Source organism: Phyllostomus hastatus, unplaced genomic scaffold, assembly GCF_019186645.2.
Source record: "Phyllostomus hastatus isolate PE091 unplaced genomic scaffold, TTU_PhHast_1.1 phas_scaffold_93, whole genome shotgun sequence".
In the NCBI taxonomy this organism is placed as follows: Eukaryota; Metazoa; Chordata; class Mammalia; order Chiroptera; family Phyllostomidae; genus Phyllostomus; species Phyllostomus hastatus.
This window is the reverse complement of record NW_025334042.1, coordinates 22,837,809-22,857,742: the sequence shown is the minus strand read 5'-3', so window position 1 is coordinate 22,857,742 and position 19,934 is coordinate 22,837,809. Positions and strand designations below refer to the sequence as shown.

Here is a 19,934-nt window from a genome sequence, read left to right as displayed (position 1 = left end):
CTAGTTCTCTGCTCCATATAGTGAAGAAAATATCTTCCCCTAATCACCTCACAAGGAATTGAGACTCAGGTGAGAAATTATATAAATATTCTTCAGAGAAGGAAAAAAACGCAGGAAGTTTTGTTTCATTTTATTAAAATAAAATTGCTTTATTTGGCCAATTCTATAGACCAGTGATTTTTATAATTAGTCTCAAACCTAAATGAAAATCCAGAGCAATAATTATTTTCAAGAGCTATTGGTATAGCCCAGAGAGAAAATGAAGGAAGTCAAGACAAATGCCATAGAAAACACTTAATCCACATAATTAGGGCTTATTATCAACACACACACAAAATAAATACTCCCCCCAAAAAACCCATTTTCTCCATTTGATCAGAACGCACAATTTTATTTATCTATTTGATAAAGAGTGACTCATGCATCCACTGTAAGAGACTTAATCTATAATTTTTCTCCAAGCACTTCTGAATGTCAGACTTCTTGATTTCTCACAACTCACCACTCCCCAGTCACTGACTTACAAAGTCAGGAAAGATCTTCCCTTCTTTAAGAAAGTCAAGATGGAAGAAAAAAAAGTTGTATGTATATGCACACAGATAAAGGTCTGGAAGAATATAGTATACTAGAACTGTAGTCAGCAGTATTCTCCTAGAAAGAAGAGGGGAAATGCTTTAACTTTTACTTTAAGTGATTCTAAAGTGTTTGGATTCTTTTATAATGAACATGTATGACTTGTAATTTCTTAGAAAGTTCTCTTAGAAACAGCGAATGGTTAAAATATATATTAAATATAAAATGTATGTATATTTTACATTAGATGAAACACTATCTCCATATTTAAAGCAAGTGGAAAATTAATATACTGGGAAAATATTTGGGATATAGTAAGTGAAAAAACACAATATATACATGTATAGTTAGTCACAGAAAAGCTGGAAACAATAATGCTTCACTTATACTATATCTATGGTCCACATTATATCTAGGTTATATATTCTTTGTTTTTCTGCATTTTCCAATTTAACTACAAAGAATACAATTAACCTCTGCCATAAAATTTTCATGATGTTTTCGTTAAGGGAAAAACAAAACTAAAAGGTTCCTTGAACAGTTACCATCTAGACTTCAATAAATCTAAGTTGCAAAACTAAGTTACAATCAAAATAAATTAAGAAAAACAGATGTATAATTAATCCCCTACCTCACTCCTAGTATCGGGAAGTGATTCCTGCGGATGGAGACAAGCATGTGCTACCTTGATGACATGTTCCAATTTCTTAGGCTGCTCCTCTACTTTAGCTGCTAGAAATAAGGCCGCTGGAGCCACACACTGGATGGAGAGAAAATAAATAATATTTATTATTTGTTTATTGCTAGATCTAAAAGAGAACTAAGTCTCAAACCAGGTTCTTTGCTTCATTTCATCACCTTGTTTATGGTTTTTCCTGTACTTAAAATGTTCCCCCCTCCTACCTATTAACTATATCCACTTTCTTAAACAAACTCTCATTAAAAGCTACCTATTCAAGCCCTGGCCAGGTGACTCAGTTGGTTGGAGCATTGTCCTGTACACCAAAAGACTGACAGTTCAATTCCCAGTCAGGACACATACCTAGATTCTGGGTTTGATTCCTGGTCAGGGCACATGTGGGAAACAACCAATGTTCCTTTCTCTCTCTGGCCCCTTCCTTTCTCTCTAAAATCAATAAACATATCCTCCAGTGAGGATTTAAAAAAAAAAAAGGCTAGCTATTCAAGAAGCCACTAGATATAAATAAATAAACAGCTTTCTATAAATGAGATTCTTTACTAAGTTTGTTTCAAAACTTTACATAGTTTCTTTTATTTTTTTAAAGATTTCATTTATTTTTAGAGGGAAGGGAAGGAAGGAAGAAAGGAAGAGAAACATTGATGCAAGAAAGAAACATCAATCAGTTGCCTCTTGTGTGCTCCCCAGGAACCAAATCTGTAACCCAGACATGTACCCGGACCAGGAATCCAACCAGTGACCCTATGCTTTGCAGGATGATGCCCAACCAACTCAGCCACACCAGTCAAGGCTACATACTTTTTTAAAAGGAGTACATTGAAATGTCCAGAAAAGGCAAATCCATACAGACAAGTTGATTAGTGGCTGCTAGAGGCTAAGAGGAGAGGGGAATGGGAGTGACTGCTTAAGTGTGAGGAGTTTCTTTTTCTGCAATGACATAAATGTTCTAGAATTAGATTGTGGTGGGTGGCACAACTCTGCGAATATACCAAAAACCAGTGAATTGCACAATTTAAAAGAATTTTACTATATGAGAATTATCACAATTATGCTTACATATGGGGGCATAAATCTTAAAAAATGAATTCAAAGTATAGTAGTATATTCAAGAGGTTATACATAAAAGACAGAGTTGAAAAAATTCAAGCCAATACACAAGTACATATCAAACTCAGACACTAAACAATATAAGAAAGTAGAGCAATATAAAATATGAGGTCTCTGGAAAAGGTCCAACCACTGTTAATATAACGAGAAGGGTCTGTGCAACATTGATGTAACTTGGCAGCCAGGGAAAGTGGACTGGAATGTGCATGTGTGAATAATTACAGCTTCACTATACGAGTCAGTAGGGGCAGTAGATGCCATAGAGCAGGGCTGTCAAACTCATTTTCACCAGGTGCTAGAGCAGCCTCACGGTTGCCTTCAAAGGGCTGAATGTAATTTCAACTTCTTAACAGTTAAGGAGTAGTTACATTTATACAGTCCTAAAATTATTTCAGCCCTTTGAAGGCAACCGCAAGGCTGATGTGGCCCCAGGTGAAAATGAGTTTGGCACCCCTGCCACAGAGTGAGCATGTGCACTGTATGACCATAGCATTCAAAGCGACTGAGCAAGTACAGCAGCAAATCTGCACCAAATTTTGCATTAAGCTTGAACATTCCCCCACAGACTCTATTTGGATGGGCCCCAGATATGGGAAACTGGTGATTGGCAGGTTCATCACAACAATGGGCCCACTCATGCATCACGTTTCGTGCAGTTTTTTTGTGAAACATCAAATCACCCAGGTGACTAAGCCCCCCTACAGCCCAGAGTTGGCACCCTGTGACTTCTGGCTTTTCCCAAAACTAAAACTGCCTTTCAAAGGGAAGAGATTTCAGAACTTCGATAAGATTCAGGGAAATATGATGGGGCAGTAATGGCAATTAGGAGGACAGTGTGAGGCCCCAATCTGCCTACTTTGAAGGGGACTGAGGAGTCATTGTCCTGTGTACAGTGTTTCTTGTATCTTGTATTTTCTTCAATAAATGTCCCTATTTTTCATTTTACATGACTGGATACTTTCTGGACAGGCCTTATATATGTAGCCTGGTAATCTAGAGAAACTCAGGAAGTAGAAGTTCCCTTGAATCTTAGTATTTCAATGAATCAAAGATGGCAACAACAAAAGATTTCACCAGGAATAAAAGAAATTTTATAGAATTGAAATACCTAGTTCATTTTAGTGAACAGAATTGATATGCATTCTAATGCAGAAGTCTCCAATTATACTCCAGGGATACATTCCAAGGCCCCCAATGGATGTCTGAAACTTCAAATACTACCAAACCCCACATAGACAAAGTTTTTTTCCTATAAATACATACCTATAATAAAGTTTAATTTCTAAATTAGGCACAGTGAGAGATGAATAACATAATAAAACAGAACAATTAAAACAATGTACTATAATAAAAGCTACATAAATATGGCTCAACTCCCAACTCCCCCCAATTAAGATGGCTACTAAGGAGGGGGGCTGCAAAAGACCTCATCACATTACTCAAAACAGCAATCAATTTAAAACTTATAAATTGTTTATTTCAGGAATTTTTCATTTAATACTTTCAAGCATGGTTAACCACATGTGGCTGACCATAAGCAACTGAAACTGCTGAAAGCAAAAGCACAGATAAGGGGGGACTACAGTTCTATCTTTGCTGTTCTGTTATACTTGGATAGAACCAAGTTTTCTTCACAATTCATAGTAACAATTCTCTTCCTTTGTGTTTGTTGCAGTTGCACATGGAGCTTGCTGCATATACATTCCTAGAGTTTAGGATTAAGGAAAGAACCAGAGGAAAAGGAGCATGAACAAATGTATGGGAATCAAGGCAGGAAGCACATTTTCGACACTAAGCTGAGTTGTTATAACTCAGTGATATAGATGTGAGACACAAACGATTTTTAACAAGACACTAAAGATTTTAGAAAAATATGTAGAATTTAAGAAATATTTAGGAAGATTAATCTGGTGGTAAGTAGCACTGAAAGAAGGGATGGAATACACTTAAATTTTTTTTTAAATCAGGGTATTTTTTGTTTTGTTTTTTTTTATTTTTTAAAGATTTTTTTAATTTATTTTATTTTTATAGAGGGAAGGGAGGGAGATTAAGAGAGAGAGAGAGAGAGAGAGAGAGAGAGAGAGAGAGAGAAACATCAATGTGCAGTTGCTGGGGGTTATGGCCGGCAACCCAGGCATGTACCCTGGCTGGGAATTGAACCTGTGACACTTTGGTTCGCAGCTCGCGCTCAATCCACTGAGCTACGCCAGCCAGGGCTGGATACACTTAATTTTTTACAAAGAAAACAATGTAATAATCCAGACAATGGAAATAAAATTTAGAGTAGGCGCAAGCAGTAGAAATAAAGAAAAAAAGTTTCCTGGTATTACTTGGAAAACTAATAGGGTTTCATTAAATACATGTATATTTGAATGCAGAGAAAAACATTCTAATGGGATATGTTCCAAGATGTTAACAGGATTATCTCTGAACAGGAGATTATAGGAAAACCGTCATTTCCCCCTTTATTCTGTTTTCTTTTAATTTTATGATGACGATAAGTGTGAATATACATTTATAGGCAGAGAAAAATCAGTAACACTATAAAAATTAAAATAAAAGGACTTTAAAACTGAACAGAGGGGAAAAGGAAAAGGACAACTCAAAGACAACACTAAGATTTTAAGCCTCCAAATTTGCCTTCAGGGGCTAAAAATATATTTGAAAGGAACTAAACATGATACACAAAAAAATGGCTGACAAGGCAAAACAGTATCTCAGTCAGAGTAAGCCTGAAAAAGATAAATTTTAATCTAATTTTTGTGCAAATCAGGAACACAAATACTCATTTCTCCTCATGGAATCACTTATCAAGCTGGCTTACCAAAGCCATTTACCCATCAAAGGCAGTTTCTCAGAGGAATTCTTACACCAGATAGGAGTATAAGATTTTTCTCCATTTTAAAAGAACTATAATGCCAGCTAGTATTTGTTTGCTATGTGCACTTTGTAAAATAATTAAGTCAAATCCTATTAACCACTTACAGTTTGCAGTAGGCACTACTGACTCCAAAAAGATGAGAAAACTGAGGCCTATGGTAACTTACCCAAAGCCATATAGCTAGAAAGCAAGGCATCAAGGATTCAAATCTAGACAAGTCTGACTCCTGAGCCCATTCTTTTAACCATTAAGTCTGACCTCCTAAGAGTTAACTAGTAAGAGTAAAATACACCCAAATTTGATAGCCATTAAAGTATAACACCTGTACTTTAAAATATATAAAATACAGTACACATACTAAGTTGCTCACCACTATTTTTACACTTCCCCACTTGAAAACATTTAAAAGGGTACATATAGAAAATCAGGTAATGAGGTTCAATTTCTTCTCAAGGACAGTGGAAATGTTAGGCCAGAATTTAAGTGGAGGAAAAAACAGTAATTTAATCACACCCACTAAAGAAATAAAATGTATTTCAATCAAAAGGCAAGTTTTCTACCTTCACTGGAAACATACTGTACCTTGATCGGAATATGTATATATACTTGATATATAAAATAATGCAAAAAGTAATTTAGTTGGACACTATATCTTTGGGCTTTACTGTACGTTACACCTTAATAAAAAAAAACTTGTTTTAGCCCTAGCTAGTACAGCTCAGTGGATTGAGCACAAGCTTCGAACCAAAGCATTGCAGGTTCAATTCCCAGTCAGGGAACATCCCTGGGTTGCAGGCCACAGCCCCCAGCAACCGCACATTGATGTTTCTCTCTCTCTCTTTCTCCCTCCCTTCCCTCTCTAAAAATAAACAAATAAAATCTTAAAAAAAAAAGAAAAACATTGCTTTAAAAAAAATTTTGTTTTAAAAAGCAAGACACTCTAAGCTCCAAAACACTATCAACGAAGGAACCCAACAAAATGAGAAAAGTATTCACAACACATGGCATACAGATCTAAAATATAAAGTGGTCATATAAATAAAAAAATTAGAATAAGGGCAAAATGAACTGACAAACAATTTTTAAGTTAATTCTTCAATTTCATGAGAAGAACAATAACCAACAGGCATAAGCAGCTCAACTTAACTAATTAAGAAATGTAATTAAGAAAGTAAGTTAGGACTCCCTCTATCTTATTCACCTCTGTAACCCTAGTGCTTGTTGACAAGCAGTTATAACTTAGTATTTCCCAAAGTAACAAATACTTGTTAGTGAGGATGTTGAGGAAAGGACCCTCTCCTATAGTGCTGGAAACAACGTATATTGATGTAATCCTTCAGGAGGGCAATTTGACACAACAAAAAGTTTTTAAAAGCATGCCCTTTGACATAGCAATTCCACCAATACGAATTTATATTAAAGTAAACTAGAGCCCTAGCTGGTGTGGCTCAATGGATTGAGCACTGGTCTGTGAACTGAAGGGTCGCTGGTTCAATTCCCGGTCAGGGCACATGTCCGGGTTGTGAGCCCAGTCCCCAGCTGGGGGCACACGAGAGGTAACAGACAGATGTTTCTTATACCTGGATGTTTCTCTTTCTCCCTCCTTCCCCTTTCTCTCTAAAAAAAATAATAATAATAAAATTTTAAAAAAATATATCCCAAATATCCACCATTAGAGATCTGGTAAAATAAATGATAGCAAAAACAAAGAAATGCTATGCAATCACTGAAAATAATGAAAAATCAATATGAAAAGATGCCCAATATATACTATTAACTGATAAAGGTAAGTTGGTAAAAGTAATATAGTAAGAAGTGATTTTTATGAAAATACATAAATGCCAGTGTATGTACAAAAACATGGTCTAGGACACCACATGCCAAAACATTTATCAGCAGTTACCTCCAGCCCTGGCTGATATGGCTCAGCAGACTGAGTGCCAGCTTGCAAACCAATGGGTCACCAGTTCGATTCCCAGTCAGGGCACATGCCTGGACTGCAGGCCAGGTCCCCAGTAAGGTACATGAGAGGTAACCACACATTGATGTTTCTCTCGCCCTCTCTCCCCCTCCGCCCCCCTCTAAAAATAAATTAATAAAATCTTAAAAAGAAGAAGAAGAAAAGTCATCTCCAGTTCTGACCAGAATGGCTCAGTTGGCTGGTTGGGCATTGTCCTGCAAAGCGAAAGGTCACCAGTTCGATTCCCTGTCCAGGGACATGCCCAGGTTGCAGTTTCAATCCCTGGTTGAGGTGCATATGAGAGGCAACCAATCTACGTTTCTCTCCCTCCCTTCCCCTCTCTCTAAAAGTAAATAAAATCTTTAAAAAAAAGTCATCTCCAGTCATCACATAATGTACCTCTACCTTCCCCCTCTAATCTGTCATTGATTGGAATTTTATCAAAGGCTCTTAAATCTAAATAACTTATATTCATTTGTTTTCCTGTGGCCATATTATTTACCACTTCAAAAATTACACTTAAAATTAAGCACAGTTTCCCCTCAAATGCTACTCTCCCAACCCAAATGTTAAGTTTAAGTGTTTGATAATCTATTCTTTATCAATGACTCCACCTATTCTAAGGATGCACTCAATCTACCAAAGTAGACACTTCATAGGAAAACTGGAAGGCTGGATTCAGAACGGCAATGTGAACATAATGAAAGTGACCAATCCTAAATTCTAAACCTTAAATCTCAGTTCAGCAGCAAAGGTCAACAACAAAAGAAATATAAAGTTTGAATCAATCACAAAACGAGTACACCATATAAAAAATGTGTACTTACATTTCGATGGAACTGTGTAAAGGACTGAATCATGTAGAATCGATGCATGTACACTATAGCAGTGTTGATCGTCAACTGTGAGCTAAAATGTTCAAGTTAAGGCCCCAAAACAGACAGGCAGTACAATTCCCAAAAATACAACCTCTGTACCCTCCCATAATGACCATGCAAGCTGAGCACAGTAGATGCTCCCAAATAAAAATCATACTTACCTCTCCACAAAATTATTAACTACCAGTTGACACTGAGCATACCTTAAACATAACAGATATTCAATATAAATCTGCTGAATAAACAAGCAAGCTTATCAGCACGTGTGAATCAAGAAGGAATACAAACAAAACTATCGAAGGCCTAAACTTGTCAAATGCCTACTAAAAATCCTGCAACAGTGATTCATTAGCTCAAGATATCTCTTCACATGGTTGACAATGTCCTCCCTGACCTGGTCCCAGAGATATGTTTCACTGTCACCTCACCTTCTAATCTCCAGCAATTAACCTTCCAGTTCCACTTCTCTCTGGCAACCAAGCCTTCTCACATGACAATCCGTGGGACAAGAAACACTTTGGAATTATTTGATATTCATTCACTAAGAAAAATTTTTAAATGCTTTATTTCTAAAGACCTCAGAAGACAATGCTGGGTATGCAGAGATGAGGCAGTCCCATAATGGCAACAACCTTAATAACAACAAACACAAAAAAGGAAGGGCTAGGATGCACTGAAACAATTTCAGACAAAAGGCATAACTCTACACTGACTGGATGCTTAGGAAACAAATTGGATAATAGCAATAAAGAGAACATCTCTTGAGGTGAGTACTTAAAACACAAACTTTATACAGTCAGCAACACATTTAAATGGAAGCTACACCCAAGGGTAATTTTTCACTTCCATAGTGAAAAGAACTTTAAAGCTATTTTAGCCTTTTCTGCTACAAAATGAGTATATTTTCTGACAAAAAGGATTGAATGCTTAAATTCTTTTCGGCCCCATCCATAGACCAGATGGCCGTGGCAAGGGTGGGCAATGGTGACTAGTGCCAGCATAGGCACCCTGGTGGCTGCGGTGGTGCTGACCCAGTACATACTCACCTTGAAGAAGAAGACAGGGCAGAAGACCAAGATCACTGAGATGCCTACATGCAGGCCCAGCATCTCTAGATATTGTTTACCACCAATACTGCTGTTCTAGGACTAATTCAAGGAAAGAACTCAAGGGTACCTTATGGAAGACCAGACAAATAAGAAATGACTAAGATTCTGCTATACATGTGAAAATGCCAGAATTCCAGAAAAGTTCAACTCACATGAAGATCCTTATGAGAGAAATTATCTGTGGTCTTATCAAAGGAGGAGTGGCAAACTTCAGATAACAGACTTTGATTTGACGGAGTAGATTTTCTTACAAAGGAAAAGATGTCCATATGTCTTGTCATTGACAACTAACTGTAAGCTGGTTTCAGATGAAATATCGAAAAAAGTTACTATAACTGAAGGAAAAATATTATGCTATTTAAACTGATCCTATTCTTGCCATAGAAGAGTAGTACCCTTATATAATAGAATGGTAAATCACATGGTTTGCTTGTTGAACAGGTTTTTACCAAAACCTCAAGAAATTGTGACAGAATCTGTCATTATGTCTAAGAACAAGAATTTCTCTGATAAGCTCCCATATAGCATCCCTGTGTTCATATTTTCATTGGTTATTAGTGATATACTAAAGATTATTCATTAAGCTGGTGTTTATTATCCAAATGTGAAAGTAGTGTCCAACTTCATGGATTTTGATGACAGTGGGGTATTCAAAGGAATTAACAGAGAACTAATTCCTGTATTTAATAAACATGATGATGCCCTGAAGACCAGAATATTTCAATCAACTAAAAGACAACATAATTCCACTTGAGACTCCCAAGGAGACTTAAGGCAGATGGAGTAGACAATGTTGAACACATCCTGAAAATTGGATATCTAAATGACAGAATGGATGAGCTTTTAGAAAAGTATATCGACCCTTATGATATTGTTCCAGTAAAAAACAAATCATTGAGGGTAGCCAATTCTAACTTACAGAATATTTTGTAAACAAGCAATCTTCAGAAGACCTCTCTCCTATGGGTGAAACTGATGCAAGAACTACTAACTTGTTCACCTTGCTGCAAGATTCATATTCTTGCTCTGCAAATTTTTCTTTACATTACTGAAGTATCGAGTTGGCCAAAAAGTCTGTATGGTTTTTTCCCAAAAAATAAAAGACACATTTTCCATTTTCACCAATAACTTTATTGATTTGAATATTTTGAGTATGTCGGCTATCTCCCATGTGGTATAATGTTGACTGTTCTCAGTGAATGTCTCAATTTGATCACTATTAATTTTTTCAATGTGTCTACTGGACCATGGAGCATTGTCCAGCAAGAAATCTCCAGCACGAAACTTCCCAAACCACGTTTGACACGTCTAATCAGTCATAGCACCTTCTCCATACACTGTACAAATCTTGTTTTGCATTTTGGTTACATTTTCACCTTTCTTGAAATAATAAAGCATAATATGCCAAAAATGTTGCTTATCTTCTTCCATCTTCAATATTAAAATGGCTACACAAGAATTCACCAATAAGTTTTTTTTAATGCAAACTGATATGACAGCTATCACAACACAATCTATCAAAATTGTTTTGAATGAAGTTAAAGACAACTAAGTGCTACTAGAGCCATCTTAAGGAAAAAAAGCAAATGAACTTTTTGGCCAACCCAGTATTTTCAGACATGTTGAATCCATCAAATAGAAACTCCTTTTTTTTCCACCTCTCTCAACAGACTCCTCCCCATATCTTTTAACATTAAAATAGAAAAATCTTCCTTTTTGTCTGACATCTTAGCAAGGCTGCAGTGATAGCAGGTGCTCTCCAAGTTTCGATATGCCACGCAAAGACAACAAGAATAGATGCTGGAAAGTTGGTAATGAAATACAAAGACCCAGTAAACAAATCTGGGGACAAGGCCAAAAGAAGTGGTCCAAAGGCAAAACTCAGGACAAGCTCAATAACCCAGAACTGCTTGACAATGCAACGTATCACAAACTCCATAAGAAGTACCCAACTATATGCTTATGACCGCAGCTGTTGCCTCAGAGACGGAAGATCCACAGTTCCTTAGCCAAGGCAGCCCTTCAGGAGCTCCTGAGCAAAGAACTTACTAGTTTCAACGCACAGAACTCAAGTAACTTATACCAGAAACATCAAGGGTGGGGATGTCCCAGCTGCTGGTACAGATACATGAACAGGACCCACGAGCTGTATATTTTTAAAAATAAAACTTTATTAAATTTTTAAAATCTTAAAATTTGAAAAACAACTCCATTTTCAGAGTGTACTTTGTAGTTAATGTTATGATGTTTTTGGTCTTTTTACAATGAGAAAGTTTGTAGAAGTTTAGAAAGAAGTTTTGTGAAATGGTGAAGTAATGTGTATGATTTTAAGTACTGCCATTTGTGTAGTATGTATCAATTATGCTGATGGTATCACCATCCACTGAAATTGTGTTATGTTGATTAATTTGTTTCGGAAAAACTGATATTTACCAGAAAATATTGGCACTTGGTGTTTCAAAAACTGCTGGTATACACAGGTTGAAATAATGATGATAAACATAAAAAGCCAAAAAAATGCTTGGAGGAAAAAAATCAATAAATTACCTCATCTTTGAAGTATGAGACGAACGAATATACATTCGCACTGAGTATGTTAAAAATCCAATATTATTCTTTTTTTATCTGTGGAGAATTTTTATGAAAAATTTATTTAACCCTAACAGAGGATATGCCAGAAAGCAAGATGTTAACAGACTCAGTAAAATGCTTCCAAAAACTTCATCACTTTTCAATAGTTTTTTTAAGCCGTTAGATCCGTAGGTCTACAACCCTACAAATCTTAACTGACATTCCCCTTTCCTCTGAACTTCTATGAAACTCTTAACAGTAGCTATTTGAACTTGAGTGCCACGCACTGTGTTGGCCACACTAATTAAGTGCAAGAGGTACCACCTCATTTTACAGACGAGAAAACCAAGAACTTGACAGGTTTCTTAAACAACTAGTAAGTGGGAAAAACGGACTTTGAACCAAAGCTGGGCATTAATTCCAGGCCACCCTTTATAAGACCTTCAGGTACTTAATTTCTAAATTCAAAAGGCAGCCATCAACTGTGAAACCTTTACCAAACCTTCTAGGACATAGCAGAAAAGCAGAATCTCAAAGTCACCACAACAGTAGATCAGAATACACCGAAAAGGGTATAGGAAGAGCGGGTTAAAACACAAAGCCGGGAAGCACACGAATTCCCGGCAAGGTTGGTGGCACCGGTGAGCGAGCGGGAAATTAACTCCGCCTCGCCACCCTCGCGTGAACACTTAACTTCAGTCTGCCCCATCATAGTCTCTCCCTCCTAAACATCCAGCCCCTGCCCATCTTCTTCCCCCTTCCGTCCCTGACAGAGCCTGAGGCCTGGACGCGAGAACAAGATGGAAATGACTCCAAGGCCGAAGGCCTAGGCCGCAAGGATACACGTTAAGACGTTGCCCCATGTCCTGGAGCAGATTGGCCGCCTGCTGACGATAAGAAAGTTCTTTATCTGGGTCCAGACCAAAACGACGGGATGGGCTATTTTCCAGCTGTTCTCGAGTAAAATACCACCGTTTGTTGTTCCTCCTCTCTTCCTCCATAGTGCTTCAACCAGAAGGCAGCAGCGAAGGCTGCAAGCGCTTCCTAGCGTCACTTGAGCGGCGACACACATCCGCTGTGCGGGGGCAACAGCACCGTGACGAACTTCCGGTAAGAGTAGACGGCTAGGTTGTGATACGCTTCCGACGAGAAGTATAGTTGAAATGTCTAGTTCCGGAATGGGCCTCGGGAAAGCCTGTAGCCGAGTAAGCAGCCAGTAGGCGAGCAGGAAAGACCTGAGGTCGAGAACGGAAGCGCCAGTCGTGTGACTCCGGAGGTGGGGCGAAGTTATAAACTTACATTTTAAAAAATTAAAAAAAAAAAAAAAAAAAAAAGAGCACGTCTCCTCTCGCGAGAACTGGTTTGAGCGTTCGCGCCTTGCGCAAGAGGGTGAGGCAATGTTTGTGGCGGGATGAAACGCCCGCCCACGCGCCGCTGTGCGGCTCCTCGGAGAATTTCTTTTGGGGCTGAGGTGGCCGTATAAAATGGGGCAGATGAAGATTTGGCCCAAAAATAGATAAGGCTGTCAAAAACTTAAAAAAACAATCTGAGTGGCCCTATCGTATATCATATCGTAAAGCAACTACAGGGGTTTCGCGTTGTTGACAACAATGTAATGACGCATTTAAAAAGCGGGTGCACGGTATGTAGCAAAAGTCTTTCAAGCATTCCTAGCTTTAATACAGTGGTTCAACTTAAAGGAATAAAATGAAATTAATAGCATTAATTTAGTGCTTAACATGTTCCAGACACAAAACAGACTCTTAAATATACTCCTTAATGGGCACAACCTCAATAGGTAGTAGTAATTTAATTCTGTTTTGCGAACGGGTGAACTAAAACTGCTGTGGAAAGCTTTACCACCGCCCCGGAACACCCTGCACACGTGCGAATTTGCAGTGCCTGTCCCCTGTCAGGAGTTAGCCCAGCTCCAACGTTTAATGGCTCTTTGATCCTGGGCAGGATACTTTACCTCTCTGTACTTCTTGTACAAATGTAAATGATAGTAATAATGCCTCCCTTTTAGGTTGTAAGAAGACTTTCAAATGAAGACGTAATGAGTCAAAAGCGTTTGTAAGTAGCTGACACATAGAAGACATGCAGTAGGTATTATAGTAGTTATCATGTATTGATATTGAAGGCAAGGCCAGTGCCTTCATTCTTTGATCCCTAGCACCTACCTAATACAGTCCTAGCCCTAGTAGTAAATAATTGTGAAATAAATGTTCACAATACCCTATAATAAAGAATCTGAGGCTCAGGGAGATTAAGTGGTTTGCCCTACACTATATCACTTATATGTGTAGATCTTAAGATTTTATTTATTTTTAGAGAGAAGGGAAGAGGGGGGAAATCAATGTGTGGTTGCCTCTTAGGAGCCCACAGCTGGGGACCTAGCTGGCAACTCAGGCATGTGCTGTGACTGGGAATCGAACCAGCAACCTTTTGGTTCACAGGCCAGCACTCAGTCCACTGAGCCACACCAACTAGGTCTATGTGTAGATTTTAAACGCAGTCTAATTTTTCTTTTTTCTTTCAATTCTAGCAAACTGTATCCTTGCATTTTTGGAACATTCAGTTTATCTTGATTAAATCAGAGCAAAAGTAGAATCATTTGTCTTTTATAATGTAGTAGAATAAAATAACAACAAACTTACAACTATCAACAACCAAACCTAGAAAAAAAAAAACCGAAGCAGATAACTAAAACAGGAACTGAATCACAGAAATGGAGGAGATCACATGGAGGGTTATCAGTGGGGAAGGGAAGGGGAGAGAATCGGGGGAAGGGTACAAGGAATAAGAAGCATAAATAGTAGGTACAAAATAGATGGGGAGGTTAAGACTAGCATAGGAAATGGAGAAGCCAAAGAACTTATGTGTACAACCCATGGACATGAACTAAGGGGGTAATGATGGGAGGTGGGGTACAGGGCAGAGGGGAATAAAGGAGAAACATGGGACAACTCTAATAGCGTGACCAATAAAATATACTTAAAATATAAAAATCATAAGTCTTTTTTTAATGTTTGCAAATCACATATCTTTTTTTAAGATTTTTTTAATTTATTTTATTTTTAGAGGGGGAAGGGAGGGAGATTAAGAGAGAGAGAGAAACATCAATGTGCAGTTGCTGGGGGTTATGGCCTGCAACCCAGGCATGTACCCTGGCTGGGAATCGAACCTGCAACACTTTGGTTCACAGCCCGTGCTCAATCCACAGAGCTACGCTAGCCAGGGCTAAATAATAAGACTTTCTGACTCCATCTTTTTTTAATCCTCAACCAGAGAATTTTTTTTTTTTTGGAAGGGAGAGAGAAAAACAATGATTGGTTAGTTACCTTCCACGTTCCTAGACTGGGGGTCAAACTCATAACCTAGGTATGTTCCCTGACCAGGGATAGAACCTGCAACCTTCTGTACCTCCAACCAGCTGAGCCACCTGGCCAGGGCTTTTTGACTCCATCTTTCTCCCGCCAGATAGGTCATTTAGCTACTTCTGTTTAGTCCTGCAGATAGATAATGCTTACCAGTAAAGGAACCTTACCTATAACCAAGAAATTACTGAAGCAACCTCCCTGCTTGAAAATACCTTCCCAAGGAGATATGTACAAAAATAATTTATAGGAACCATGTGACTGAGTTTGAAACCCTTCTCATGGGTTGACATAAAAGAAGCATATCTTCCCTTCCCCTGACATAAAAGAAGCATATGTTCTCTACTTTCTCAGGATGGTTCTTTAGAACACTAGTCCACTATCTTCGCTTATTGCCTTTCCAAATAGTCACTTGCCTTGCCTCAACACCTGTCACTTAGTAGCTGTTGTGCAGCAAGCAGAATGAGCTTTCAGTCAATTACAATAATGTTTTGAGTTGTGTTCTTTCTAGATGGCTGTTCCAACACAGTAAGTTTAATTTTAACTCATTCTCTATAGTATTTCTTTCCATTTCAGGCCCTGTTTTGCCATATACTGCCTACAGTTAGCCTTAGCTCTATTTTACTCTGGAAAAAAATTGAGATTCAGGAAGATTTAAATTACATCAGGTTATAATGTTGAAAAAATCAATGCCTTCACACTTTTTTTCATCATAGACTTTTTAATAGACTAAGCACTTTTCAATCATGTATATTGTCTTTTAAAAGTCAAATTTATTTCTCCCAAGTCCCCTTTGCCTATTTCTCTGGCCTGTGTTTGTTTCTCCACTTAATCTCTTAGATCAGTGATTTTCAACTGATGTGCCCTAGAATTTTTAAAACCTGAAATACCTGACTGTTTAGTCATGGGCACTGACCTTTTTCCCCTTAGATTGTCAAAAAATTACAGCAACCAACACAACAATGTTCATCCAGGTAGAATCAAAATTATACCTGTTATTGTCAGATCAGCAAAAAAAATTTTTTTTGGCATACTGCAGAATTTTAGTTAGTTTATGTATGCCATGAGATGAAAAAGGTTGGCAATCCCTGTCTTGGATTGATGACTCCATTTTGAATTTACTATTCTGGCTGAGTATGTCAGTCTTCCAAGAAAAAGTTCTGGTATTTGGTTTCAAATACTAGAATGGCTTCAGGCACTGCACCTGCTAACCAGTGGCTTACTACCCTGAATACAGAAGAGGAAGACCTGTGTAAATCAGAGAAAGGAAATATTCTTTGACTGAAAATTAAATTACTCTGAAGTAGGCAGTAATGAGAACATAATTAAAGAGTTTTTGAGTCAGGCCAGACTTCAAATCCCAGCTATTTATTTTAAACCATCTTAACCATTTTTAGGTGTGCGCATCAATAGCATTAACTACATTCACATTATCATGGAACAGGTCTCTACAACTTTTTCATTTTGCAAAACTGAAATTCTGTACCCAATAAACAAGTCCCCATTTCCTCCTTCCCCCAGCCCTGACAACCCCCATTCTACTTGCTGTTCCTATGAGTTTGATTAGATACCTCATATAAGTGGAATCATATAGTATTTATCTTTCTGTGACTAGTTTATTTCATTTAGTATACTCTTCTCAAAATTCCAAAAATTCTATTCTTTTGACTAACTGTAGTTATAAATGTCATCTCTGCATCCTGACAGAACACCATCTGGCACATAATCGTTCAATACATGTTTATTGTCAAAATAATGTAAAACCCCAGCCAGTGCAGCTCAGTTGGTTGGGTGTCCTCCTGCAAACTGAAAGGAGGATTCCCTGGTCAGGGCACATACCTGGGTTACAGGTTCAGTCCCTAGTTGGGGAGCATGCAGAAAGCAGCCAGTTGCTGTTTCTCATGTCAATGTCTCCCTCTCCTCCCTCCCAATAATAATGTTAACCTTCTGCCCTTAAAAACAACTGACAAAATCTTAAACCAAAGGAATTTTGTTGTTAATTTAAATAGGATTTCATTTTCTGTAAATTACACCTATAAGGCTACTCTTCTTATTTACTAGACTAATCTAGTACAGGATTATACCATATTTCATGGTTTAATCTTATTTTGCATTGTGCTTATGAACATCATTTCAGTCTTGTCAGACATTACCATTTACTACTGTTAAAACAATGTTTCCCAACATCCAATAGTCTCCAAATTAAAATGTGAAATGGTGTGCTCTTCCAAACTATCCCTAATTCCACATTCAGTGATATGACATGATAGTTTGTGAGATTGGCCATGGCACATGTGTGTTGGTAAATTATTAACAACCAGCTATCTAGAGAAATAATTATATGTGCATGCATATGTACATAAAGTTTATTTTAAAATTTACAGATATAAAGGATGTGCAGCACACAATTTATAAAAAATGAAATACACAATTTTATTTATCGAAACTTTTTATAGGCAACTGATTCTCACAGAATATTTTCATTGCATTTTACCAAACTCTTGAATCAAGAACAAAACTTATGATTGCATTTGACAGGTAAGTATAGCTTTGACTGTTGGTTGACATTTTCATTTGCATTATTCAATAAGATGAAAGTGAAACAATGAGACTTATGTTGGAACTTATTCATCAGTGATTTGAGCAATATGTTTGCTAAACTAGATAATAGTTTTTGAATCCTGGAAGAATATTTCAATTTTTTGTGCTATTCGTAATATAATGGATACAGACATGATACACTTTTAAACTTAATCTACATAATTAAAATTTTCTCTATTTCTTAACTCTAGATGATCAACAAAACAAATCAAGCCTTTGTTTGTAGCATTTGCCAATTTCTGTAGTGTTATCTCCCACCATGACCAATTGTAAGCTAACAATGTGACATCACTGACCATAAAATTGGGAAGAAATGAACACACAATTATATAGTATACCCAAACAGACAGGGACTTTTGGTTTCCAGTGTGCCATGTAAAGAGCATGAAGTCATCACCTATGTTCCCACAATCATAAAAAGGCTGAACAAACTGATATCAACAGGCCTTCTTAAATGCATCAGAGAATTTAGGTGACAGTTCAACCTCTACCACAAAAAGCAGAGAGACAAGAAGAATCACAACAGAAAATCATGGCCACTGGAAGCAAAAAAAATTACTGAAACCAGCAACTGGTAGGAATATTTAAAGGGCAATTGACTAATTGCTGATAACTTGAAATTGGACTACACTGAAAGATTAAAAAAAACTCCTGGGGGCTCAGCGTTAAAGAGTCCCCCACATTTTTGTTTTACCTCCAGAAGCCCCACAGGTATTACTATCATTATAGTTAAAATATTTTTGGAAAAGAATTTTGTAAAAACATTTTCATCCTTCCCACAAGAAAAGAGGGAAAGTAACCATTTTGAAGTACACCCAGAGCATTCAGTTCTTAACAAATGCCTACCCTCAAGGAAAACTATTTAACAGAGCTTAACCAATGTGGGAAAAGGAAAACAACCAACTCCAGCCTCCTGTAGCTTTCTTGTTTCACTTAGAGGGAGAAAAAAGACAAGAAACATATGTGAAGGTCACAGTCCAGAACACAAGCTTACTGAAAGACTGAGGCCTAATGAGATTAGAGAACATTTCTCCCCACATTTTACTGGCATATCAGTACAGTTCCTATGTGGTAACAGAGCATCCCAGCTGGAAGAAGTATAAGCTCAGACTATTTAAGGAGTCTCTAGGGAAACCCAAAGATAAGGAAATTTTAGCTTCTGACACCTACAGCTATAACAAACAGGAAACAGCCTAACTCCCAGCCAGATAACCAGTATATAATACCTGACTTTCTACCAAAAAATTACAAGGCATGCTAAAAGACAAAAAAATACAATCTAAAGAGACAAGGCAAGCATCAGACCCAGATTCATATATGGCAGAAATTTCTGAATTATCAAATGAGGAATTTAAAATACTAAGATTAATATGCTAAGGGCTCCAATGAGAAAAGTGCACAAAATGCAAGAACACAGGAGTAACGTAAGCAAAGAAATGAAAATTCTAAAAATTAAAGCTACAAATCAAAAACTGTAACAAATGAAGAATGCCTTTTTTTAAGATTTTATTTATTTATTTTTAGAGAGGGAAGGGAGGGGGAGAGAGAGAGAGAAACATCAATCTGCAGTTGCTGGGGGCTGTGGCCTGCAACCCAGGCATGTGCCCTGACTGGGAATTGAACCTGCGATGCTTTGGTGCGCAGCCTGAGCTCAATCTACTGAGCTACACCAGCCAGGGCTTTGAAGAATGCCTTTGATGGGATTAGTAGACACAACCAAGGAAAGAATGAGTGAGTTTGAAGATATGCCTGTAGAAACTTCCCAAAGTGAAAAGCAAAGAGAAAAAAGGAATTTAAAAAACCTAGAATATCCACATACAATAGCCATAAATAACCTCATGAGCATAGATAATAATAAAACAAAATAGAGTTTTAGTATTTGCCACTGTTATTTTTAATGTAATTTATTCAGTTCTAATTTTTACAATAATGGCAGTTTAAAAGCCAGCTCAGAAAATTCCTGCAAGTTTAGCAAGTGGCTCTGAAAAGTAAATACGAACTGGTTCAGCACTTGAGATAACTTAGAGACTCACTGGAAGTACCATATTCAGATTTAAATACTATTTGCTCAGGTTCCATTATATGCTAAGCACTATGCTGAAGAAATTTCATACATTAGCTCATTTAATTCTCATATCTCCATGAAATAGATACTATCTCCATTTGCTTATTTAAAA

The 19,934-nt window shown here is 37.4% G+C and overlaps 1 protein-coding gene and 1 pseudogene across 2 annotated transcripts in view; one reads left to right on the top strand and one right to left on the bottom strand.

Moving 5' to 3' along the window:
* The window catches only part of CCNT1 (cyclin T1), a 37,394-nt gene extending 24,529 nt beyond the window's left edge, over nt 1-12,865 (bottom strand). For both annotated transcript variants that reach the window (XR_006784608.1, XM_045829242.1), the window contains exons 1-3: nt 12,623-12,865; nt 8,049-8,130; nt 1,205-1,333 (exon numbers count right to left, since the gene is read on the bottom strand). Coding sequence is in view for 1 of the 2 variants with exons in the window: in XM_045829242.1 (XP_045685198.1) it covers nt 1,205-1,333; nt 8,049-8,130; nt 12,623-12,780 (369 nt within the window). In the remaining variant the exon portion in view is untranslated. The remainder of the gene's footprint in view (nt 1-1,204; nt 1,334-8,048; nt 8,131-12,622) is intronic.
* Nucleotides 9,047-10,141, top strand: LOC123812478 (annotated as a pseudogene).
* Nucleotides 12,866-19,934: the final 7,069 nt, after the last annotated feature.